At 43.2% G+C, this 22,785-nt stretch overlaps 1 protein-coding gene across 8 annotated transcripts in view; it reads left to right on the forward strand.

Moving 5' to 3' along the window:
• Positions 1 to 22,785, forward strand: part of FARP1 (FERM, ARH/RhoGEF and pleckstrin domain protein 1) — a 288,775-nt gene that overhangs the window by 206,420 nt on the left and 59,570 nt on the right. For all 8 annotated transcript variants that reach the window (XM_049099408.1, XM_049099412.1, XM_049099411.1 and 5 more), the window contains 9 exons: positions 1,222 to 1,264; positions 3,852 to 3,930; positions 10,506 to 10,603; positions 12,964 to 13,078; positions 13,963 to 14,110; positions 16,752 to 16,847; positions 18,262 to 18,425; positions 19,356 to 19,424; positions 21,713 to 21,788. In XM_049099408.1, coding sequence (XP_048955365.1) covers positions 1,222 to 1,264; positions 3,852 to 3,930; positions 10,506 to 10,603; positions 12,964 to 13,078; positions 13,963 to 14,110; positions 16,752 to 16,847; positions 18,262 to 18,425; positions 19,356 to 19,424; positions 21,713 to 21,788 — 888 coding nt within the window. The remainder of the gene's footprint in view (positions 1 to 1,221; positions 1,265 to 3,851; positions 3,931 to 10,505; positions 10,604 to 12,963; positions 13,079 to 13,962; positions 14,111 to 16,751; positions 16,848 to 18,261; positions 18,426 to 19,355; positions 19,425 to 21,712; positions 21,789 to 22,785) is intronic.

Raw genomic sequence — 22,785 nt, forward strand, 5'->3', positions numbered from 1 at the left:
ATAAATGCATAATTTACCAGAGTTTCATTCCTGATGAAAGAGTATGTGTAGGAGTGGGGTTCCTTTTTTTTTTTTAAGGGTTTAGATAATTATTCCCTTAGTAGTCTCCAGGAACATACTGATTCATCTTTCCAGTGATAGTTAAGACACTACACATTGCCTGGCACCCTTGCTAAATTTGGGTATTATAAAATAGGAATGTGCATGTACATATCATCCTACTAGTGAACGTTTGGTGGGTGGAAGTGGTATTTAATATTTCAGACTTACATCTGTAGTGCAGATTGCCCCAGAATTTGACCATTTTGTCCATTAACCATTGTTACTTTTTCTCTCAGTTACCTGTTCCTCTTTGCATAGTTTGGAAGTGTTCTGTATTTCCTATCTGCTTATAAAACCCTCTTTACATTAAACACAGTAACCTTGTCTTTGTCAGATGTGCAAATAGGAGTTTCCATAGAACCCTTTCCAGATGACCACAAATTCAAAAGGAATTGAGAGAAAAGCAATGTGTGAAATGGAATAATATGGCTAAGTCATGCTTTATCCAGGAGGGCAACTGGTTGCCCTCTCTCTTAATCTTTGCCTCTTAAACTGCCTGTGTTTGAAGAGTCTGGACTTTGACGCTGGACAGACCTGGTTTCTGTCCTGGCTCTGCCAGTCTAGACAGATCATTGGCCCCCTTCAGGTCTCTGGTTACTCTTCTGAGCAACGAGAATCCTTCTGGCCCGGATTTGGGAGGTCAAAAGCTTGTGGGTGGTGCCTGGTGCAGAGGTGATGGTCTCTACATATTCCTTCCATTTCCATATCCCTCAAAGATGTGCTCTTCTGTAAATGTGTAGACACACATGTATTTTGTTTCATTAAGGAGCGTGCATATTTCACTCTGCTTGTAGCCAGACCATGTGGTCGTGCATCAGTATTTGCTGAATAGCTAACCGTGAAAGAGAAGTGCAAACAAGAGTAGAAAAACTCTTAGTTAACCATTTGAGTCTGGGAGAGACTTTAACTTTGAAGCTCAGGGATATTATCAGGAAGTTTGGATCTGTACCGTGAAAGCGGTACATGATGGAAGATACACCATCCTGCAGAAAATAGAAACAGATGGCCTCAAATATTCAAAAATATTTTTATTTTAAACAGCTCCCAGTCAAGTCTCATTTACTTGTGCTCTTTCATTGAGAATTTGTCTCAATCTGTGTTTTCTTTTGTGTTTTCTAGGTGTGGCTGGATCTCTTAAAACCTATTGTCAAGCAGATTAGAAGTAAGTATAGCCCTCACGCACATTTAACAGTGATGTGAAATATAAAGCCAGACTTTTTCCTCTTCTAGATGTCATGTGCCCTGTGGCATCCAGCACTGGTGATACAGATTCCTTTCTTTCTTTTTTTTTTTTTTTTTTTTACCCCATGATTTCCTGTCATTATCCACTAATCTGTGTGCTATTAAAATGTCTCTTCTGCAATTTTAATATTTAATAACTTGGTACTCAAAACCTTGCTTAGAAAATCAAATCTCCTTTTAACAACTAGAGCATGATGTTAATCCCCAGACTAATTGAGCTTGTCTTGTCCGTGCCGGTGTTTGTTACTGTCACTTTTGAAGGGGAAGGTGGAGCCATGTATTCAAAAGATTGGTGTTAGGTGTTCTGTCCTGCTTCTTCAAAGCCTGGAAAATCAGAGTGCAAGTGCTGCGTGGAAAAAATGAGGTGCCCCAAAGTGTGTGTGTGTGTGTGTGTGTGTGTGTTCCTGAATGGCAAGAGAAGTGAAGGGAGCCTGGCTTGCATTTACGCTGTGTGCTGGAGAAGATTGAGGGGAGTAAGAAAGAAGGCTTGCTTTCTCTCTCTCTACTCACCTCAGACCAGGACTATCCCCCCAACCCCCTCCTCCCCATCCTGCCTTCTACTTTGAGGTCAAGTTCAGAGTCAAACAAGTCATCCCCAGGGCTCTCTCACTGCGGCCACAGCATGGGCAAGAGTCTGAGGATAGTAACAAAATCGCATTCCATTAGTTGAACAGGAAGCACCACGCCTTGCCATGATCGTTTTAAGTCTGTCTAAGAAACCCCACTGGGCCACTTCTAGCAATTTATGTGGGTGTAATAAATAGGCACACGGTGTCTGTTCGGGCCCTTCTGCATTTGAAATTGATGTTGCTCTTCTGTCATTTAAATTAAGCAATTATTGATGTTGAAAAACCACCATTGTTTTTTTAATATTCCCCGGGGAGGCTGGCCAGCAGCTGGGCATGGGGGAGGTGGGGGACGCATTGCTGAGCCAAGCCCCCAGGCCTGATGGGGGGCGGTAGGAAGGGTCCAGGATGATGACGTGGGTCCCTGCAGTAAGTCCTGGGAAATCCTGAGTGTGGAAAGGTGTCTTTGAGCGCATTGCCAAATGCAGACAGAAGAGGTGTCTGTCGTTGGATCCACACCGAGGGGGGCTTCTTCTCCGTTTGCTGTGACTAGTTGCCTGTGAGACAAAACTGTCCTTTTACATTGAGGGGTAGCATCTTCCTAGCTTCAGTTTTTATAAAGATCTGAGTAGCTTCCTGGGATTCCTCACAGAGAGGAGAGAGGCTGGCTTTCCTGTCTTCCCCATTTTGCTGTTGTTACTTGATGATCCAGTCTTGACAGGTGAGGGGTTCTGTTAATTGCTAACATGGTCAAGGAAGAGGCGCCCAGCATCTCTGGGCTTTAATATTTCTCTGCCTTGTTTTTCCTCCTGATTTTATATATATTGCCTACATCTTCATCTTCTGTTGTTTGATAATAGAATATTTTTTGTGACAGTGTAAGTTAGAGCAAAAGATACTTTCTGCTTTTATGTAACTGCTGTTAAAATTTGGATTTCATTATGGTGCCTTCCATTTCATAGAACAAACTCATTGCTGTCATTCTTAAATGGCAGAACCTGTAAAACTGCTCTGGTATTGAGTGTGTGTGTGTGTGTGTGTATGTTGATACATAAAACAAGCTCTGATCTAGGTTACAAATTATAATCTATTTGATGTTTTATTTTCTTTTTTTTAAAGATTTTATTTATTTATTCATGAGAGACACACAGAGGGAGAGAGAGGCAGAGACACAGGCAGAGGGAGAAGCAGGCTCCCTGCAGGGAGCCTCATGGGGGGACTCATCCGGGACTCCACAGGATCACGCCCTGAGCAGAAGGCAGACACTTTAACCACTGAGCCACCCAGGCGTCCCTGATGTTTTGTTTTCATTCTGAAAAGAAAAGTTACCCATCTCCTTGATCCTCTCCCTGTCCACCCATCCTAGATCTGCTTCCCAATTTTGCCTGAACTCATCTGTATGATGGTTTATAAAGGTTCTGGCTTGCTGCCAGGGGCTGGGCCATGTCTTGTTTGTTTTCTCTCCAGAGCTCAGGGGAGCACCTGGCACATAGGTGCTCATACATATTTGATGAACACATTAACAGCTGTACCTTGTGGATGGTTTAAAATATAAAAATCGTATAAACTGATTGACATGTTCAGTTTTCCCTCAAGTTATCTGAAATAACAATGGCCAATTTGATAGATTTTTGAAGACAACTGCCTGTTTTTATGCTCTGGGTACAGTCTTTAAGAGAAAAAGTTGAATCACCTGAAATACCCTTGCCAAAGCATTATTTCATAACAGGCATCTGTGTCTCTGCAACAGGGAAGTATAAATGAGTAACTCAACTCAACCACCTTTTCAGTGACCTGGACGTCAGCAGATGTACTCTTGGCAGCTTGGAATGAGACTCCTTAGTTGCTGTAGAATCTATCCTCTGAGGTCTTTTTTTTAATTGCATTTGAAATCAATAAATGCTTTACTGCTTTTTCTTCCCCCCCCCCCTCCCCTTTTAGGGCCAAAGCATGTTGTTGTTAAGTTTGTGGTGAAATTCTTTCCACCTGACCACACACAACTCCAAGAAGAGCTCACAAGGTTAGTGGTTTGGAAACTGGGTATTTATTGCCATGGGGTGCCAAGGACAAGAGAAAGTTTATGTTCTCAGTTGACTGATGAAACATTGGCACAGTACTAAACTGACCAGCATCTGCACTCTGCTTCCCAGTGTAACCCTTTGCCCCCAGCTACACTTACAAACATGGCAAGAAAGAAAGTACCACATTTTCCTCAGAACCTGGTTTTCTTGAAAGCCACGCTGTGAAGTGAAGCAGTCTCAGAACCTCTTACTGTCCTATGTCTCCTCCTTCTCTCCATTCCTTCACAGGATGGTTTGGGGAAGTCAAACTCTGTGAAACCAAAATGTGAACTCTGTTTCTTTTTTATTGCTGCCATGGGTGGGTGGATGTGAGCTAGTGATCAGTTTCTTTGAACGTTGGCCAAGTCAGAGAAGTGTGACCATGGAGGTGGGCCTGCCTTTGATCCCTGTGTGATAGCCTATTCACGTGTTCCCTCTGTGTCTCTGCTGATTCCCTTGTCATTGTGACTGTACTGGTTGCTCAGCCAGGGTGGTTTGAGGAGAAGGTGGTGATATACATAAGGTGGCTGGAGCCAATAGGAATGCTATGAATGATAAACATCATCACCATCACTTTCTAACTTACATGACGCACATGGTATGCTAAAGGAGAACAGAGCCTAGTGGCAACGCATGAAGACAAAATGTCTCCTTTTTAAGAGTGTCCTTATGAGTGACCTACCAATCTGACCAGCCAAAGTCTTACCACATATGGCTTTCAAGCTGTAGCTGGTCAGACAAGGCCTATCCCATCCTTCTCCTCCCTCTTGGTACAGAGCACAGTATCTTGGGTGGTTGACCATCATTTGGCAAAGGGATGAAGACATTCTGTCAGCACTACTTTCAAGGTGGACACTGTGTGCAAGCATTGTTCCAGGCCCTGGGAGTACAGTGGTGAAGACAAGCCTGACTCTTATGGAAGTGGACAAAATGATTAAATAAACAAGAAAAAATATCAGATGATGCTAATTGAGGAGGATATGAGAGAAGTTGACCAGGTGATGACTTTAGATGGGTTAGTCTGGAGTGTCTCTGAGGAAACAGTGAGAATCTGTCCATCCTTTTCGGAGGAAGAGCTTTCTAGGTAGAAGGAACAGTTGGACAGCACTCACACGAACAGGCTCCCAATGCTCAGATACCGTTGACCCTTGAACAGTTCACAAAGAGGAGAGGCAGCTGGGCTGCTTACAGCCAACACACATTAGACGAGTCAACGACAGTAGAGTCTTCCTGTGGTGTCATTGCTGGAGCTACCGTGTCTCAGTCTCTTGTTGGAATGCACATTGCTCAAAGCTTGGCATACTGACGTAGATCTAAAGGCGAATCCAGCTGCATGTCACTGGACCTTTCTGCTGCTTAGGAAGTTGGTGGCAGAAATCCTTGGTTTTCCCCCTTCCCATTCTACTTTGCTTTGAGTTTTGCACCTTTTCAGTGTTTGTGAATCATTATCCCTAGAGGTTTGTAGTTTCCTGCCATACTGGTTTTTGTTATAAAATTCCATACACCTTGTGCCCATTACCCAAGTGCCCCTGGTATGTTGCCAACTACTCTGTCTGACCTGATAAATTCTCCAGTGACACAGGCTCGGCTGGATGTGGCAGCTTTGGGGTGTTGTCGTCTTTGTTTTCTGGCTCCCAGTGTTAAGTGACATCTTGAAAGCCTTTTTCAAGGAGAGGATCCATTTGACACAAGGGTGAATAAAATCAATATGAAATTTAGAAGCTCTCCATTGCTTTTGACTTTGTCACAAGGTATAGTGGGAAGGGGACCTTCCAGATCCAGTGTGTTGCCTCCCTCATTCTCAGATTCCTGTGTAAGCAGAAATTTAATGAGGTGACCGTTGAGATACCAGGCACTTTTCTGTAGCAGCTAGGGAATGAGGGAGGGCTTGGGAGAAACTGTATGGACGGCACTTTAGGCGAGTGATGTAGGGACAACGTGGCTATGGAGGTGGGCCTGCGGGTTAGCAGACTCTGAGTAACTCCAGTTTTGCAGTTAATTCTTGGGGCCTTAGGAATAGGTTTCAGCTTCCCATTTATATAGATAGAAGATTAAATCACACTTCGCTGCTAATTCCTTTCTATTTATTGAACCTTATGTTTTGGGGACACTGTATCCTGTTGCCACCAGGGCCGAGGCCTCTAGAAAGAGAAAAGTAGATGTGGGTTTGAAACAGTGATGGGGAGGGATCTTTAGGGAAGTTACCAGGTTTTCTTATTGCAGAGTTCCAAGCCACTCTTGCAGAGCTGACGAGTTTCAGCACGCTTTGCTCTGGGCGTCCTGTCTTCAGTTGGATCCAGTTTCTCCTTGGCTGTGTTCTTCTCAGAGATGGGGAGATCTGTCAAAAGTTGCTGCTGAATCTTCAAGGGCCTGCTCAAGGGTCTCCTTAGGCTGGCATAGAAATTGTCAATTACTTTCCCTCGAATAAGGAAAGAAAGATCAAGACCTCCCAAATGAAATAAAATAGACACGTTTAAAGCAAGGCATCAGATTGGTGTGATTTGCAACACTTGCTGTCTCCGGAAGCCAGAAGCCCTCTTGATTGGCCCTGCCACCATCATCCCCTTCTCCAGACGTGCACCCTTCTGCCAAGGACCCGCTCTGTTTGGAACACTTTGCATTTTCATCATTTGCCAGTTTAATTTTATTTCGTGCCTGCTGAGTTCAACCTAGCCTTTAGCTCCTGTGGATTTCATTGGGATCACTGCAGTGTAGAGTGTGAAGGGTGTTGATGTATCTCTAAAGTTAGCACTGCAGCTAGCTTGTGCGATTTACAGCTGTCGTTAAGAAGTCAACAGGACCCAGGAAGGTCATTCTCATATTACAAGGGCCTCAGAAGAGGAAGACTCAGCAGGAGGAGGGAGTGACACGTTCATCCTGCAGTCTTCAAAATGCCTAAATGTAGGAGCTTCCAGAAGCCAATGGTGCCTTGGAGTCCACATGAGACCATCACCAAAGTCCCCAAAGCCTGTCAGACTCCGACCATTCATCCGTCCCTGAACATTTCCCCGCAAACACAGACCTCGAGTTTGAACTGGTGGATGGTAAAAAATTCAGAATGTAATGCTTTTATGCCTTCTGCTTATTTTAAAAATTAACCAGATAGAGGATTCAAGGCCATGGGGCTGAGAAGTATTAGGTTCAAAAAATCGTCACCTCTGCCTAAACGAGAAAGATGATTTGTGCTGCCTCTTCCTTTGGAAACCTGTATGTTGATGTTTTGGTTCTTTTATATTCTCTGCTTTTCTTCCCTTTGACTTCCCAGAGACACAGATCGTGAGAGTAAGAATAAATGTCAGGGGTGGGGGGAGGGTGTGCTGGGTAAAGGTTAAATGTTATCAACTGGTGGATCTGGGGGTATTTTTCATTTTGGGTTTTTTTGGAGAGAACTGGTTACAAAATTGTCTCTAGTTTTTTAGTTCTTAATGGAATTTCCTAAGTAATTTAAAGGGGATTCATTTTTCTTTTCTCTTTTTAAAAATTTTACTAAGTCTACCTGCCCCCCCAAAGTGGGGCTTAAAGTCATGATCCTGAGATCAAGAGTCACATGCTCTACTGACTGAGCCAGCTAGGCATTCCTAGTTTTTCATTTATAAGAGAAAAATTGCTAACATTTATTGAATATTTTTGTTTAGTCACTGAGCTTTCCATGGGTTACTTCACTTAATTTTTATTGAAACCTCTGTGGTTGATCTTATTAAAAGGCCCCCTTTTTAAAAATTAAAAGTAACCTTTCATTATTACAAAAAGAACAGATGCACACGGTAGAAAGTTAGAACATACAGATAAGCAAGAATAAGAAAGTAAAATACTGTATTCCTGTGGCCCAGGGGTGACCATTAGGTAATACATTAGGGTGCTATCCTTTGATTTTTCTCTATGCATCCATATATACTTTTCATTTCACCTTGGCCATACTCAGATTTCCCTGTCTGTCCGATAAACATCATTTGTATCTGCTCATCTAGAAGGAGATTTGCTGTAGGACCACAGTTGCACTTGGTTATATCCTTGAGACCTCATTTTAATCTAGCAGAGTTCCTCCTTTTTCTTCCTTCATGATCCCACCTGGTTGAAGAAACTGGACTGGCTTTACTATAAAATATCCCACCTCCCAATCTTGTCAGATTGCTTCCTCATGGTGTCATTTAGCTCCGTCATCTCTCCTCTGTCATCTTTCAAAAAAAAAAAAAACACTGGAAGGTAATTCTATAGACTTGATGGATATAAGTTGAACATTTTGGGCTAGAATCCATCAGTACTGATGTTGTGTGCTTCCCATTTCATTAATGATGCTAATATTCATCACTGAATTAGGGTGGTGATGTTCCAATGATGCCACTGCGGAGCCAAGTCCCATTACTTTGTCTATATTTAGACGCTTGTCTCCTGAATGGTTTTTACACCAGTTAACAGTCTTTGCCAGAGTCTAATCTCTTTAGAGGTTGTAGAATGAGGATTCTTGCTGTTATTAGTTACTAGCTGTAAGGAACTTTGCCTCATCTACTTGGGTTTTCTGGATATCCTGAAATGCCTCTCCTATTGGAGAGGCAGAGTCTATGCTCAATTTTTTGCCCCAGGTTATCAAGAATTGCTTTAATAGTCTCCTCCAAGGGTGATGCATTCAGTTTTCCCCGCTTTCTCTTTGTTTCTTTTGTTTTTAAAGATTTTATTTATTTATTCACGAGACACACAAAGACACAGAAACCTAGGCAGAGGGAGAAGCAGGCTTCCCATTGTGGAACTCTATCCTAGGACCCAGGATCACACCCTAAGCCAAAGGCAGATGCTCAGCCACTGAGCCATCCAGGCAGGCATCCCTCCTGCTTTTCGTTTGAATACTGAAATGGACTCATGAATTTTCATTAATTCCATGTGTTTGGATTCACTTTAATTTTTTTTAAATTTTTTTTTGGATTCACTTTAATTATTCTTGTTGATACTCAAGTTGCTACAGCATTGAGCGGTAGACACCTCCTTGAGATGTCTCTTTTGCCTTTAAAAAAAAATGATTATTTATTTATTTGAGAGATGGACAGAAATGAGGGGGGGTAGGGGCAGAGGGAGGGAGGGAGATAAATCTCAAGCAGACTCCCCGCTGAGTGTGGACCACTCCCCTATGTGGGGCTAGATCCCAGGACCCTGAGACTATAACTATAACCTGACCTGAAACCAAGCTCAGTTGACTGAGCCATCCTTGTGCCTCTCTTTTGCCTTTTAAATACAATCCATTTATATTTCTTTTTTTTTTATTTTTTTTAAAAGATTTTATTTATTTATTCATGAGTGACAGAGAGAGAGAGGCAGAGACACAAGCAGAGGGAGAAGCAGGCTCCATGCAGGGACCCTGACATGGGACTTGATCCCAGGTCTCCAGGATCAGACCCTGGGCTGAAGGCAGCGCTAAACTGCTGAGCCACCTGGGCTGCCCCTATTTCTTTCTTTTTTTTTTTCTTTAATATTTTATTTATTTATTAGAGACACACACAGAGAGAGAGAGAGGCAGAGGGAGAAGCAGGCTCCATGCAGGGAGCACGATGTGGGGCTCGATCCTGGGACTCCAGGATCACGCCCTGAGCCGAATGGCACACGCATTTAACTGCTGAGCTACCCAGGCATCCCAGCAAATATCTTTCTAAAAATGTAGGAGTTCATATTGATTTTTTTTTTAAACCCATTCTTACATTGCACTGTTTTTATTTAATTTCTTTGACTTATAAATGCCTCTTTTCTCTTTCACCAAAAATGTTTACTTGCTTTATTCTGCAATATAAAAATAGCTTTAAAATTAATTTTTTACAGATCTGGTAACTGAGGCTTTTGGAAGAACCTAAGTGAATATTATACCACAAAGATAATCTCATCTCTCCAATTCCCTTGGCAAAAAAGCTCTCCCTAGCCTTAATAAACTACTGTTATTATCTGAGCCCTAAAGTTATTTTTTGTATATTTGATCTGTGAAAAGAAATGTAAATGTTAGTTACACCCTGCAAAAGTTATATATAGAGAGACTAAAAATATAGTCTTAGATTTTTATTTTTTCTTTAAGATTTTATTTATTTATTTGAGAGTGTGAGCACAAGCAGGGGGAGCAGGAGGAGGAGAGGGACCAGCAAACTCCCTGCTGAGCAGGGAGCCTGGCTTGGGGCTTGATCTCAGGACCCCAGGATCATGATCTGTGCCAAAGGCAGATGGTTAACCAACTGAGCCACCCACGTGCCTCTAGTCTTAGATTTTTAAATGGAAAGATGGAGCGTAGAATAAAATGTATTACTCATTGCGTGAAAAGGTTTTAGAGCATGTTTCTGGGTCCTTCTGGCAACCGGTGCATGTTGACCTCGAGGTTGGTAGCACTGGGAGTTCATACTGGCCGGTGCAGACTTTGTTTTCCTTGGTCTGTGTACCTTTCTCTAGTTCCTCACAGTGTGGACAGGTTGTCAGAAGTGAGCCTGACTTTGACCCCACACCTCCTGCCCTCTTTGCAGGACTCTTGACTGTAGGTCTGTGACGCTGGTCTCTGTATTTGTGTTCGCAGGTACCTGTTTGCTCTGCAGGTGAAGCAGGACCTGGCTCAAGGCAGGCTGACCTGCAACGACACGAGCGCGGCTCTCTTGATCTCACACATCGTACAGTGTAAGTTCTGTCCGTTTCTCTTTTGAGGTCCTGTTGGAGATAACCGTGATCTGATTTTTGGGGAATAACCACATCTATTGAACACAGTAATTATATCTTTGTGTTATTTTGCTGTTAGCTTGAGTGCCAATGGATTGAAGACAGTACTCCTCAAACGCAATAGGTCTACCTACCACCACCACCCCTACCCAATATTGGCCTGTGAATTCTGTGTTCAGTGTCTACTTTTATTTTTCTTTTCTAAAGATCTATTTGAGAGAGAGAGAAGGGGGGAGGGACAAAGGAAGAGGGAGAGAGAGAATCTCAAGCAGACTCCTTGCTCAGCACAGAGCTTAACGTGGGGCTCAGTTGTACAACCCATGAGGTCATGACCTGAACCAAAACCAAGAGTTGGATGCTCAGCTGACTATACCACCCAGGTGCCCCTCTTTTCAAGGACTAGTATGCAATTGTTGATAATCTCAGTTGACTTAGAGGAGAAGCTTGGACAGATGATGTCCAGGTAAATTAAATTTGTTCTGTTCTGGGTTCTTGGACTTTTTTTTTTCTTGGACTTAATACCCATTATTGAATGTGGCACATTAGCCTTAAGACATAAAACCATCAACGATGGCACTTTCTGTATTCTATTCTATAGAGTTCAGTAAACACCAAGACACATGAAGCTGTACTGAGTCCTAGTGATGCTTGAAACTGGATATTTTAACTTTCTTAATCTAGGAGTGCTCATTCTAAGGCTTACTGATAACTCAGCTGGGCATTTTCTTTTTTCCATCTTTGCTAAGGTAGAAGTTACTTGAAATGGAATATACACATTAGCACTAGTATAAAACAAACTGTGCTGTCCTGTCATTTAAAAATTGCTCTTGGGACGCCTGGCTGGCTCAGTGGTTGAGCATCTGTCTTCGGCTCAGGTCGTGATCCCAGAGTCTTAGAATCGAGTCTCGCATTGGGCTCCCCATAGGGAGCCTGCTTCTCCCTCTGCCTATGTCCCTGCCTCTCTCTCTCTTTCTCTCTCTCTCTCTCATAAATAGTAAGTAAGTAAGTAAATAAATAAATAAATAAAATCTTAAAAAAACAAATAAAAACTTTTCTTGTATCTAGAGTAGACTCCTATAATCAGCCTATTTGAATAACTGCCCAGGTAACAAGATTTCCAACAGTTTGCAGAAAGCGTCACTCCTAGTGGTTAATAAATGACTTAACCTAATATGATGAGGTATTCCTTGAGCCCATGCTTATCTTCTCTTTTATATATGGGCCTTACTGCAGATCTACTAGACTTAGGAAGTAATATTATTGATTTGTCATAGCAGCAGGAGGCTAGAAAATGATTGATTCTTCCACTGGCCCAGCTGGAGCCAGATGAGTTGGCACTGTTTTGTGCAGAGCAAATATTCTCAGTGGGTGTGATTTAGAGGAACATATAGGCCATATCCTGCATGATTACTGGAGGTGCATTGCCCAAAGTGTGACAAGCTGCTTCACAGGACAAAATGAAAGGTAGGTTTCTTAGCAACTGTTCACTAGCTTTTACTCAAAACAGCTGGGCTCTGGTCATTAGGCTACTTTTTATTAAGCTTGTTACACAGACCATATGATTCAAAGAAAAAGACATGCTGTCCCAGGGGTATTAAATTGGTATAAACTGAGCCAGAGCTTGTGTTGTTAAGGCACAATTATTACTTTAAAGGTCTGTCCTTTAGATTTCCAGATCACAGCAATTTGGGGACTCTGTAGAGGTTACGTGAGAAAAATATACCTCCTAGTCCTCGTAGATGAAAAATAAATAAGAATCTGCAGCCTGGCCAGTCATTGCTGACTCTAGGACTTTAAGAAACTTAATAAACTTTGTTTTATGTTACCAAATTACATCATGTATATTTATGCCTATTTACTATCGGCTTTTCTCTACATGAGAAAGCATTTGGGGTTTGCACTAATAATTATTATATACAAGAGTTTCAAAAGTTAATATTGTAAAATTTGAAATTCTGGGACTTCTTTAGAAGTCATAAGGTCATAATCCACATGTCTAGAATTCACTGCCTAGAACAGAAGTACTCCTGGTTGGGTGGGGAGGAAGGAACATGGATGGATGAAGATAGATGGACGCTGAAGTTTTATTTCCAGCTGGTAGAGATGACAAAGAGGGGGAACCATCCTTTCATGTTGGTACAGTTGTTAAATATGTCCTCACAGGATGTCTTCTGACATCCAGCCCTGACGATACACAAGGCTGGGATCACCTTGTCTGCTGCCTTCTGGTTTGCTAGCTGGGGAATGTTCCATGGGGAATGTAATAGATTATGAAGTATTAATCATTTGTGGCTGGGTTTTCTTCTTCTGTTTCTTGGTAGCCGAGATTGGGGATTTTGATGAAGCATCAGACAGAGAGCATTTAGCAAAAAACAAGTACATACCTCAGCAAGATGCTCTAGAAGACAAAATCGTGGAGTTTCACCACAACCACATGTAAGTCCCACTGGGCGCCTCATGTTCCCTTTGGGGTGTTTCTGTCCTTCAAGCGTAGGTGGGTGTACACACACACGCCCAGTAGCTATTGGGACGAAACATGCAAAGGGTGAGAGAGAAGACCACAGAGGTTCATGGGAGTGTTGTTATTCACCTTGGATTCTTCAGACCCCGGTTATCCACTTAGGACCAGAGCTCCATGGTCCTTCTTGATTTCCTGTCCTACTGGAGTAGGCCTGGGGTGTAGGACACCGTGCTATGGAATTAAAGAAAGTGTATAAGATCAATTAACAGGAAATCTAGAAAGTGATATGGTCAGCTAGGGGCCAAGTAGGAATGTTACAAAAATCTAGAGTCTTTGTATCTTCTCCATTTGGGTGGTTTTTTGTTTTGGGTTTTTTTTGTTGTTGTTGTTTGTTTTGTTTTTTGTGATCACTAAAATAATCTTTCAAAAGATGCTCTGTGCCTGTTGTTTTGTTGCTTTGTTTAAGGAGGGTACTTGAGCTTTGATGATAGTATGCCAGTGTTGCCTTGAACCTTGCTTCCAAGTGTAGGCCCATTGTAAGTGACTAAAAACGTGTTTTAACACAGTGGTGTTTTGCTTTTATGTGACCTTAAAGGGAACTCTTTGAGATTCCAAAAAAACTGGGCAAATGTGAGCTAGACTTTTAGGGTTTTGTGTTACACAGGCAATAGGGCTTTTGTCCTCGTTGCTAGACTTTTGGTGATAATGAATAGGAGGTTGGGTGTCATCTGATCAGATAGCTCCATTGTTTGTGATGAAATGCCTTTTTATTTCCCAAGAGAAGTTGCTTAATCTCGAATTAATAGACACAGGGAATTCAAATCTCCTGGCCTTTCTCTTTAATTTTTTGTTTTGTCAGTGGACAAACACCAGCAGAATCAGATTTCCAACTTCTGGAGATTGCCCGTAGGCTGGAGATGTATGGGATCCGGTTGCACCCAGCTAAGGACAGGGAAGGCACCAAGATCAACCTGGCTGTTGCCAACACGGGAATTCTAGTGTTTCAGGTAAGAGCGTGTAGAACACAACTCCGTTCTCTTGGTGACGGAAAGATCAGAGTTGGCCCTTCAGCTCTGATTCCGTGTTGGGTGGGCCAGGTGAAGACCTCTATAGTTAATTTTAGGTGAACAGGGGAAAGACTATAACCTCATCTCAGGGTTTCTAATTCTCTCCAGGCCCTGAGCGTCCAGATTCTAGTTCATTTGCCCTTGCTCTGGTTGGGAGAATGCACAATTCAAGATTCGCTTGTGTTTATTGACTCTGTAGGATCACAGAAATCTTTATCAGTGGACCTGTGCTCAGAACACAGGATGGTAAAATCAGGATTTCAGATCCCCCAAAATAAACACTTTCTTCATACTGGCACGTGATACCCATGTCATTTCCTCCCTCCCCCCGCCCCCGGCCTTTTTTTTTAACCTATTGAGATTTTTAGTTGTTTTTTTGGTTTTTTTTTTGTTTTTGTTTTTGTTTTTTTTTACCAAATTTAGGGATTTTTAAACCTAATTTAGGTTTTCCCTGAGTCAGCTGGTTTGTGACTTCAGCTATACATAACTTAAAAATGTAACTTGTATTTTTTAAGATTGAGCGGTTTTATAAACTCCTAAAAGCCAGATGCTATCGTAAGTCTGTAGCAAAACATTGCATTTGAATCCTAACCTGTGTTTTACTTAAAGACATAATTTTCTGTACTCTGAAATGTGTTCTCTCTTGATCACACTGCTATTGTACTGTTCTCTTGATCAGTGCTGCTTTTTATCTCTTAGCAGCTTTGTTGAGGTATTGTGGACCGTAGAGTAAAATTTAAAGTATCCATTTTCCTTAGTTCATATATATGTGTATATATATATGTATATGTCCTGAAGCCATCAATAAAATCAAGACCCTGAACATATTCATCACCCCCCCAAAAGCTTCCTCAGTGTTTTTCTTTTAAACAAAAGCAAGTCATCTGTGCTTTGATATCTTTTCTTTTTTATCATTTTTTTTTTAATTTAAATTTAGTCAGGTAACATATAGTGTATTGTTAGTTTCAGAGGTAGAGCTAAGTGACCAGTTGTATATAAACTCAGTGTTCATCATGGCATGTGCCCTCCTTTCATGCCTCTCACCCAGTTACCCCGTCACCCACCCCCACTCCCCCAGCAACCCTCAGTTTGTTCCCTATGATTAAGACTCTCTTATGGTTTGTCTCCCTCTCTGATTTCATTGTGCTTTGGTTCAAAGGGATACCGAGAAAGTGCCTGCCTTTTAAATAGGGTCATTTTCACCAGTTTTGAAGGTGTAAATATGTACATAATCTAAAATACTTTTTTAAGCTCTGCCAGGTTTGGTTCTGTCTCCCCCTTCCTGTTTTACCAAAATAGTCCCAGTGCTTCTCTGCTCCAGTATCAGATGTTTACGACGGATGTGAATTATCACAGAATCCTGTCCCAAGAGGAGTCAAGGTTGGGTTTCATGTGGGAAAGTAAGAAGGGAAGGTTTGAAAGCAGGATGGTATTGGAGGCGGTGACCGCTCTTCACAGTGTTTGACCTGCTGAAATAACCTAAGGAGTATTTGATGAGTAAAATGACCATGAGCCAGATAGAGTTTTCGGTCCTACCCTGAAATTTTTAAAATCGGAAGCTTTAGACATTTCTAAAAATCATAAAGGGGGGAAAAAGAAGTGCCTTAGAATTGAATTAATTTGCTTTGATTATATGTGATACAATCTAAATATCGAGAATTGCTCAGTTATTTAATCATGTACAGAGGCTGTATCTTGGAATTAATCTTCTTGCCAGTGCCTAATTGTTTCATTCCTACCAATTTAAATAAACGGTTCTGGTGTTCGAGCAGACTCCGGAGGAATTCTAATTTTAGTTGAGATGACAGGACAGATGGGAGCTAGTAACTGGCAGCTTCCTCTTGCTTCTCCATCACCCTGTCTCTCCACACCTGTCTTTCAAAGATGAAGATGTGTCCTTTCCTGAGACTGTTCTCTGGTCTAGAAGACACACCACAGGCCAGGCCTCCCCTCCCCATCCTTCTTGGATGTAGTTGGCATCCTGCTGGGCATGGGAGCCAGACCAGTGTGCGCAGTGGGGGTTGATTGCTAACCTGCGGGTTGCATTTACGGAGATTAACAATTAGCTGCTGGTTAAGGGAATCTCGGGATTCTCATTCTACCACATGAACTGTGTGATTTTGGGCACGTTAAAATCTACCCATGCAGCAGTCTCCACATCTGTAAGAGAAAGATAATAAACTCATCTCACTGAGTTTTGTATAAGGTTTGATAAGATAAGGCCTGTAAAGTCCTGATGGAGTGCTTGGTACTCTGGAAGTGATGGTCACTAATTATTGTGCTGGTTGTCATGGTTTTTATTGTTTTTTTTTTTTTTTTTTAATCTTTTGGTTTATCCTTCCCTTGGCCAGCTGCTCCTTTCCCTGGAGGCAAACTTCGTTTGAATGCCAAATCATATAATTAGTGAAAAATAATGCTCCAGAAACAGGCATCAGCCACAGCAGCAGCAAATCCTGAGAATTCTCTAGCAGAAGGCGTTCTTCTCGAGCATTCCAATGGCAGGTCCCCATACGCAAGGCAGACCAAAACCCCATGTTGCTTATTAAGCATTTCCTGACTCACTGGCTGATACCTTTCTCAGGGTTTCACTAAGATCAACGCCTTCAATTGGGCCAAAGTGCGGAAGCTGAGCTTCAAGAGGAAGCGCTTTCTCATCAAGCTCCGCCCGGATGCGAACGTAAGTGGATTGGGGGGTGGGGAGGCTGGAGACCAGACCAGACCACCCAGTGACCCTGGGGAGTGGAGGGGCTCTGCTAGGGCACAGGCTGGAACTGCGGCCAGCACTGTGCAGGTGTCTGAGGGTCTGTACCAGAGGCGTACCCAGATGCTCAATAGCCATGTTGTCACCTGGGTGAACAGAGCCCCTTTGGGTAGACAGCCTGACCCATGAGTTGCTAGGGCTCCAGCCTCCAGGTCACCTCCTCAAGACCCCACTCAGCATCCACCAGATCCGGGGCATACCCTTGCCCACATGGGCCTCCAGCTGGCCCCAGTTTTCATGTCCCTACTCTTGTCCCTAAACCTCCGATAGCACCACCCACTTCCTGCAGAACTCCTCGAAGATGTCACTCACCCCAGGACCAGGTCAGGGAAAGAAGGAGCATCTCCTTCCCCTGCTGGAAATGGCAGTGGAGGACATGGATGATAGATCCTGATGTCTCCAAGCAGAACTTGAAGATCGTTTCTTTACCATGGAATGAAAGATGACAAATGGCCATCTAGGCTTATCGTTCAGCCACAGAACACATTAAATCAGCTTTTATGGCCAGACCTGGGAAGCAGCCACCCACTAGAAGTTGTTTTTCTGTGGGAAAATGCTTTTTGAGTTCCAGAAGGCTACTTACCAACATAGAATTGCGGCACACTTGTTTGTAAGTTGGGACTGCCCAGAGCTGTGAGAGCCCGCAAAATAGTTGGAATGGCTAGGAACATTCAGGACTGTGGGGAGTCCTGTTTATAAAATATGGCCACTGACATTGAGAGCATTCGGTCGGGGAATAGGAAAATGACACTCTCGGCTTTCCAGAATCAACGGACATGATTTTTTTCAGACTTGAGTGTGACACTTCATGCTCCACCAAAAGAAATGTTCATTTCTTATATGGTCCCTGGGGCCACCTGGAGGCTTGAGCCATATGTTGCTCAACAGAGAAAAGACTGAGACCAATATGCAAAGTTGGCATGAACCTTCAGGGAGAACATAGAAGTATGTTTCAGTTATTTTCAGGAGGTAAAAAAGGGATTGTAGTATTTGGATTTTTTTTTAAAGAAGGAAATGTAGGCCACATACACAAAATCTGTTTATGAATTCTGTCAAAAGAAGTGTTCTGACTTCTAAGTATTCCTGTTTTCTTTAGTTCCTTTAAGGAATTCTGGGGGAGGGAGGGAATGGTTGAGTGGTGACTGTATTTTATCATTAGCAACAACTGTATTTTACTAAATAGGTGAATTTATGGTCCTGCTAGATAATAAAATACACAACTGAAATTTTATTGGACATATTTATTTTCTGTCCCCTTTCACATTGTTTTGCCCAGTGTCCATGGGTAATGGGGGGAAAAAAACCACAAAGTGGTATTTTCTCTTTTTAGAGCTCATACCAGGACACCTTGGAATTTCTGATGGCCAGTCGGGATTTTTGCAAGTCCTTCTGGAAAATCTGTGTTGAACATCATGCCTTTTTTAGACTTTTCGAAGAGCCCAAACCAAAGCCAAAGCCTGTTCTCTTTAGTCGAGGGTCATCGTTTCGGTTCAGGTAAGGATTCCATGTCACACCCCTGCAGTTTGCCATGGGAACATTTGTCCTGAGACCAGCTGTTTCCTGCTGCCTGTGATCACTCCTGCATGGTACAGTGGGCTGATAAGAGGAAAGCCAACTTCCAGGAGCTCTGGCTGCTGGGGTGATGGCGTGATCAGTCTGGGAGGCTCCTGGCAACCCCTCGCTTGTGTTTGAACTAACATCAGCCAAGAGACAGTCCAGTCCACCTGGCCACAACATACTCCTGACAGGACTCTCTAATCCAGAAAAGATTTTCCTTCTCTGTAGAAGCAAGTGTCTCATTAACATTTGGTGTAGCCTCCGAGAATGCTGCATAGATTTGCACATCATTAGTTCACTGTCTCACTTTTTTTTTTTTTTTAAGATTTTTTTATTCATTTGAGAGAGAGAGTACACATAGGGGCAGAAGGAGAGGGAGAAGCAGACTCTCTGCTGAGCAGGGGGCCCTATGTGGGACTCCATCACAGGACCTGGAGATCATGACCTGAGCTGAAAGCAGATGCTTAACCATCTGAGCCACCCAGGCACCCCTCACTTCTTCTTTTAGCAAACATTTGAGTGTCTTCTGCATATCAAGGCCTAGTCTAGGTGCTGGGGATTCACAGCGAACAGAATTATCCCTGCCTCCTCGAAGCATACAGACTCTCCCAATGGTTGCTTAATAAGTAAACACAGAATTATTAAGTGGTTTAGTCATTTGAACACTTGCTGTTTTAGAAGGGAAATACCAAGAGATGAAATGGACACACAGAGTTTCTCTTAGAGCTGCTCTTATTCCTGGCTTGCTGAGAAAGCCCACAAATCTCCCAGTCATGGAAGGAGAGGGGGAGGTAAAGAATGGGATGTCTTGTGTTTAAATGAGAATGCCTTGCTGTCTTCTCTTCCCTCTCATCTTCTCCCTTTTAGCGGTCGGACTCAGAAGCAGGTTCTCGACTACGTGAAAGAAGGAGGACATAAGAAAGTACAGTTTGAAAGGTAAGAGAAATTTCGATACTCCTTCTGATGTGACAAGAGTCATTCTCTCCGGGTGACAGTGCATTCTTGCTTAATCTCTCTTCACCCAGGGTTGGTGAGTTACCAATCTAGTGCCTCATAGTAAAACTGGATCAGTTTAATGAACAGAAACATTGGAGGGCTGGGGTATGTCCTCAAGGGTGAAGTGACATGTGAACTGACCTGGAGGGCCAGGTGAGGAGGAAGAGGAGTAGGAGATGGCAGCGAGGATAAAGCACTGTAAAAGTAAAAATATCGTCTTCTGTGAGTCCTTAAGTATTTTGGGATTTGAATCGAAAGTATTTCTATAAACTTTTAATTAAATACAGTTTGGATGAGAAGCAGCAGGATTTATTACTGTCGTTAGTGAATGCTTATAGCTCTCGCCATGTTTCCACACACTCTGCATACATTAACTCAGAGTCTTCATACCAGCTCCATGAGGTTGGTGCTCTCCTATTGCTTTTTTTTTTTTTTTTTAAGATTTTTATGCATTTATTTGAGAGAGAGAGAGAGACCACAAGTGGGGGCCGGGGAGAGGGAGAGAAGCAGACTCCCCACTGAACATACAGCCTCATTCCAGGACCCTGAGATCATGACCTAAGCTGAACTCAAGAGTCAGACGCTTAACCCACCGAGCCATCCAGGCAACCTTCTGCTATTCGCTTTTTTAAAAGATGAGACACTGCAGCTCAAAGAGATTAAATTACTAGCATCTCAGAGCTAGCAAGTGGCCCCTGGTCAACCGGGTCCAAAGCCCCCTGCCCTGACCATGGCTCTGTTGCCCCAAAGGGAGAAGCAGAGAATCTAGGGACAAAGATAAAAGGGTAAACAGATCATGATGTGATGGTGCATTACAGGCTGTTTAGTGCATGTGGATTTTTTCTTTCCAACATTTTTCTTTTTTACATTTTAATACATCCTAAAAATACAATATAACACAGAGAACACAACAAACATCCACATTTTTTTTTGTTTCTGAGTTATTTTCCCCTTTTCTGTGTGTAAATACTTGTGACAGATGTAGCTACCCCCCCCCCCCCCAACCAACAACCGTCTTTGCTATTTCCCTCTCCTCTCCCAGAGGCAACAACTGCCAGCTTCATGTTACTTCTGTTGTGCATATTTATGCATCTGAAGAAAATGTGCAGGATTTCTCCGGGGTGTGCTTTTTCATTTAACTAGTAGCTCACCGTACATAATTCTGCATCTTGCGTTTTAAACCCTACCCTGGGGCAGCCTGGTTGGCTCAACTGCTACCTCCAGCCCAGGGCGTGATCCTGGAGACCCGAGATCGAGTCCCACATCGGGCTCCCTGCGTGGAGCCCGCTTCTCCGGAGAACTCTGCCTCTCTCTCTCTCTCTCTCTCTTTCTCTGTGTCTCATGAATAAATAAATAAAATCTTAAAAAAAAAAAAAAGTCCTTTAAAAAAAATAAAAATAAACCCTACCCTGATTTGGGGATTGGTGTTGGTATTTTAGGATATTGTGAAAGTATTACATTTTATGTATCTGATTCTCTGGTGATAAACATTCAGAGTACTCGGTGTTTTGTTTTGCTTTTGCTGAAATGAACTTCTGGTTGTGACCATCCTTGTCTGTTTGGAGTATTTGGAAGAAAAGCTGAATGAATGTACATTCGCATGTAATTTCTCTGTATTTATATGGTTTTGTTTGAGTACCTGAAAAGTTTCTAATGCTTGTTCACTGAGGAAGAGGAGGACACCGTAAAGTCAGGCAAAAGATGGAGAGGTGCTAGTGGCATGAAATACAATTTTCCTTCTGCTACTGGGACTGTAAATTCATTCATGGGGGCAGATCTTCTCTGAACTCACCACTATGAAAGAGTTAGCTGATGAGTAGGGATTGCGTCTATTCTAGAATTGATCTAGGAAATCATCACCCACAATACATGAATTGATACTGTATTGTCAGACCAGAACTTGCAATTCAGTGTTATCCTTGGGCCCAGCCACCTCTCCCTCCCAGGGACTTTTCCAGAACTAGAAAGATAGTGAACAGTGGCTGGAGCTCCTGACCACTTGTACCATTGAACAGGACTAGGGGCTTGCAGAGAATTTTTTCAGAATTTAAGTAACCCCTGAACCCTACAAGTAGTATAAAGAGAATGACTCTCTCTTCATGGAGCAGCCATACACACTACTTGAGATGCCTTCATATTGAGGAAGTGCATAAGGCTGTTATTTTTCATTTAAAAAAACAATAACAGCAGCTTACCTAACTTTGGCTATCTTCTGTGATTTCTTCCAGGAAACACAGCAAGATTCAGTCCATCAGAAGCCTGGCTACACCGCCTACAGAGCCGAATTCAGAAGTGCCAAAACAAGTCAGTAAATGCTGATCAACTATTATAATTGTCGGGGGAGGGTTGTTACCAAACTTTCTCTGCTAAGTACTGGGTTTCATAGTATGCTTCTGAGCTATTTGCCCTTCATCTTTGGGGTTCTTTTTGTAGAGGAGAATATAGCTATATGCCCTGGCTTTGAGCACCCCAGCCTATGCTCCATGAGCCCCAGAGTGGGTCCTTTTTTAGCTGACTTCATGTCCTCTGTCCCATGCGTTTGCCATGAAGTTTGCTCTGTTGGCCTGAACTCAGCTTAGGAGTGGAACCACCCAGAGAGCCAATAGAGCGGAGTCTACCCTCCCCCTACACGGGGGTGGTTGTGTGAAGACACCAGGCCCTCCTTTGCACCTGATGGGTGTAGCTCCCATTCACGGCCAAGGTCAGAACCCTTTGTTGGCACCAGACTGGGTGGTGAGTTCCCAGGACTCATGTTACAGGGCAGTGACCGCAGCTGGCAACCAGAGACATTATCACTCTTGCCCTGAGGTTGGTGAGAGCTCATTTTCTGGATGTGTTTTCGGGGTTTTCTCCATGAGAGAATACCAACTTTGTTGGGGAAGGACATGAAGCAGAGTCCCTTTGTGCTTCCAAAGAGAGTGCCTAACCTGTCTGCTCTTCCCCGAGAAGTACAAAGAAGCTTTTGTCTTTTGTCTGAAATCCGTGTTAACTCGCCTTGGGGGGTGGGGTTGGGGGGGTGGGGGGAGGGTTCCAGTCCACGATGTGTTTTCCACCTCTCCCTGCCCACCCTTTCTTGGGCAGCCCCCTGCGGGGTTGCAAGGACTCTAAGAAACGTTGGCAACCCCCTAGGGGCCTGCAGGCCCCAGGGAGCAGACGCAGCGCCCCACCTGGGCTGCAGGAGAGCCCCCCCCCCCCCCCCCCGGAGAACCTTCTGGATGCTGACCACATGCACTCGGGGGTGACTGCTGATTAGCCGCGTGGCGGTGCGGATCGCCGAGAGCAGCGGCTACGTGGCCGGGAG

The sequence above is a fragment of the Canis lupus genome, chromosome 22, assembly GCF_003254725.2.
Source record: "Canis lupus dingo isolate Sandy chromosome 22, ASM325472v2, whole genome shotgun sequence".
NCBI lineage: Eukaryota > Metazoa > Chordata > Mammalia > Carnivora > Canidae > Canis > Canis lupus.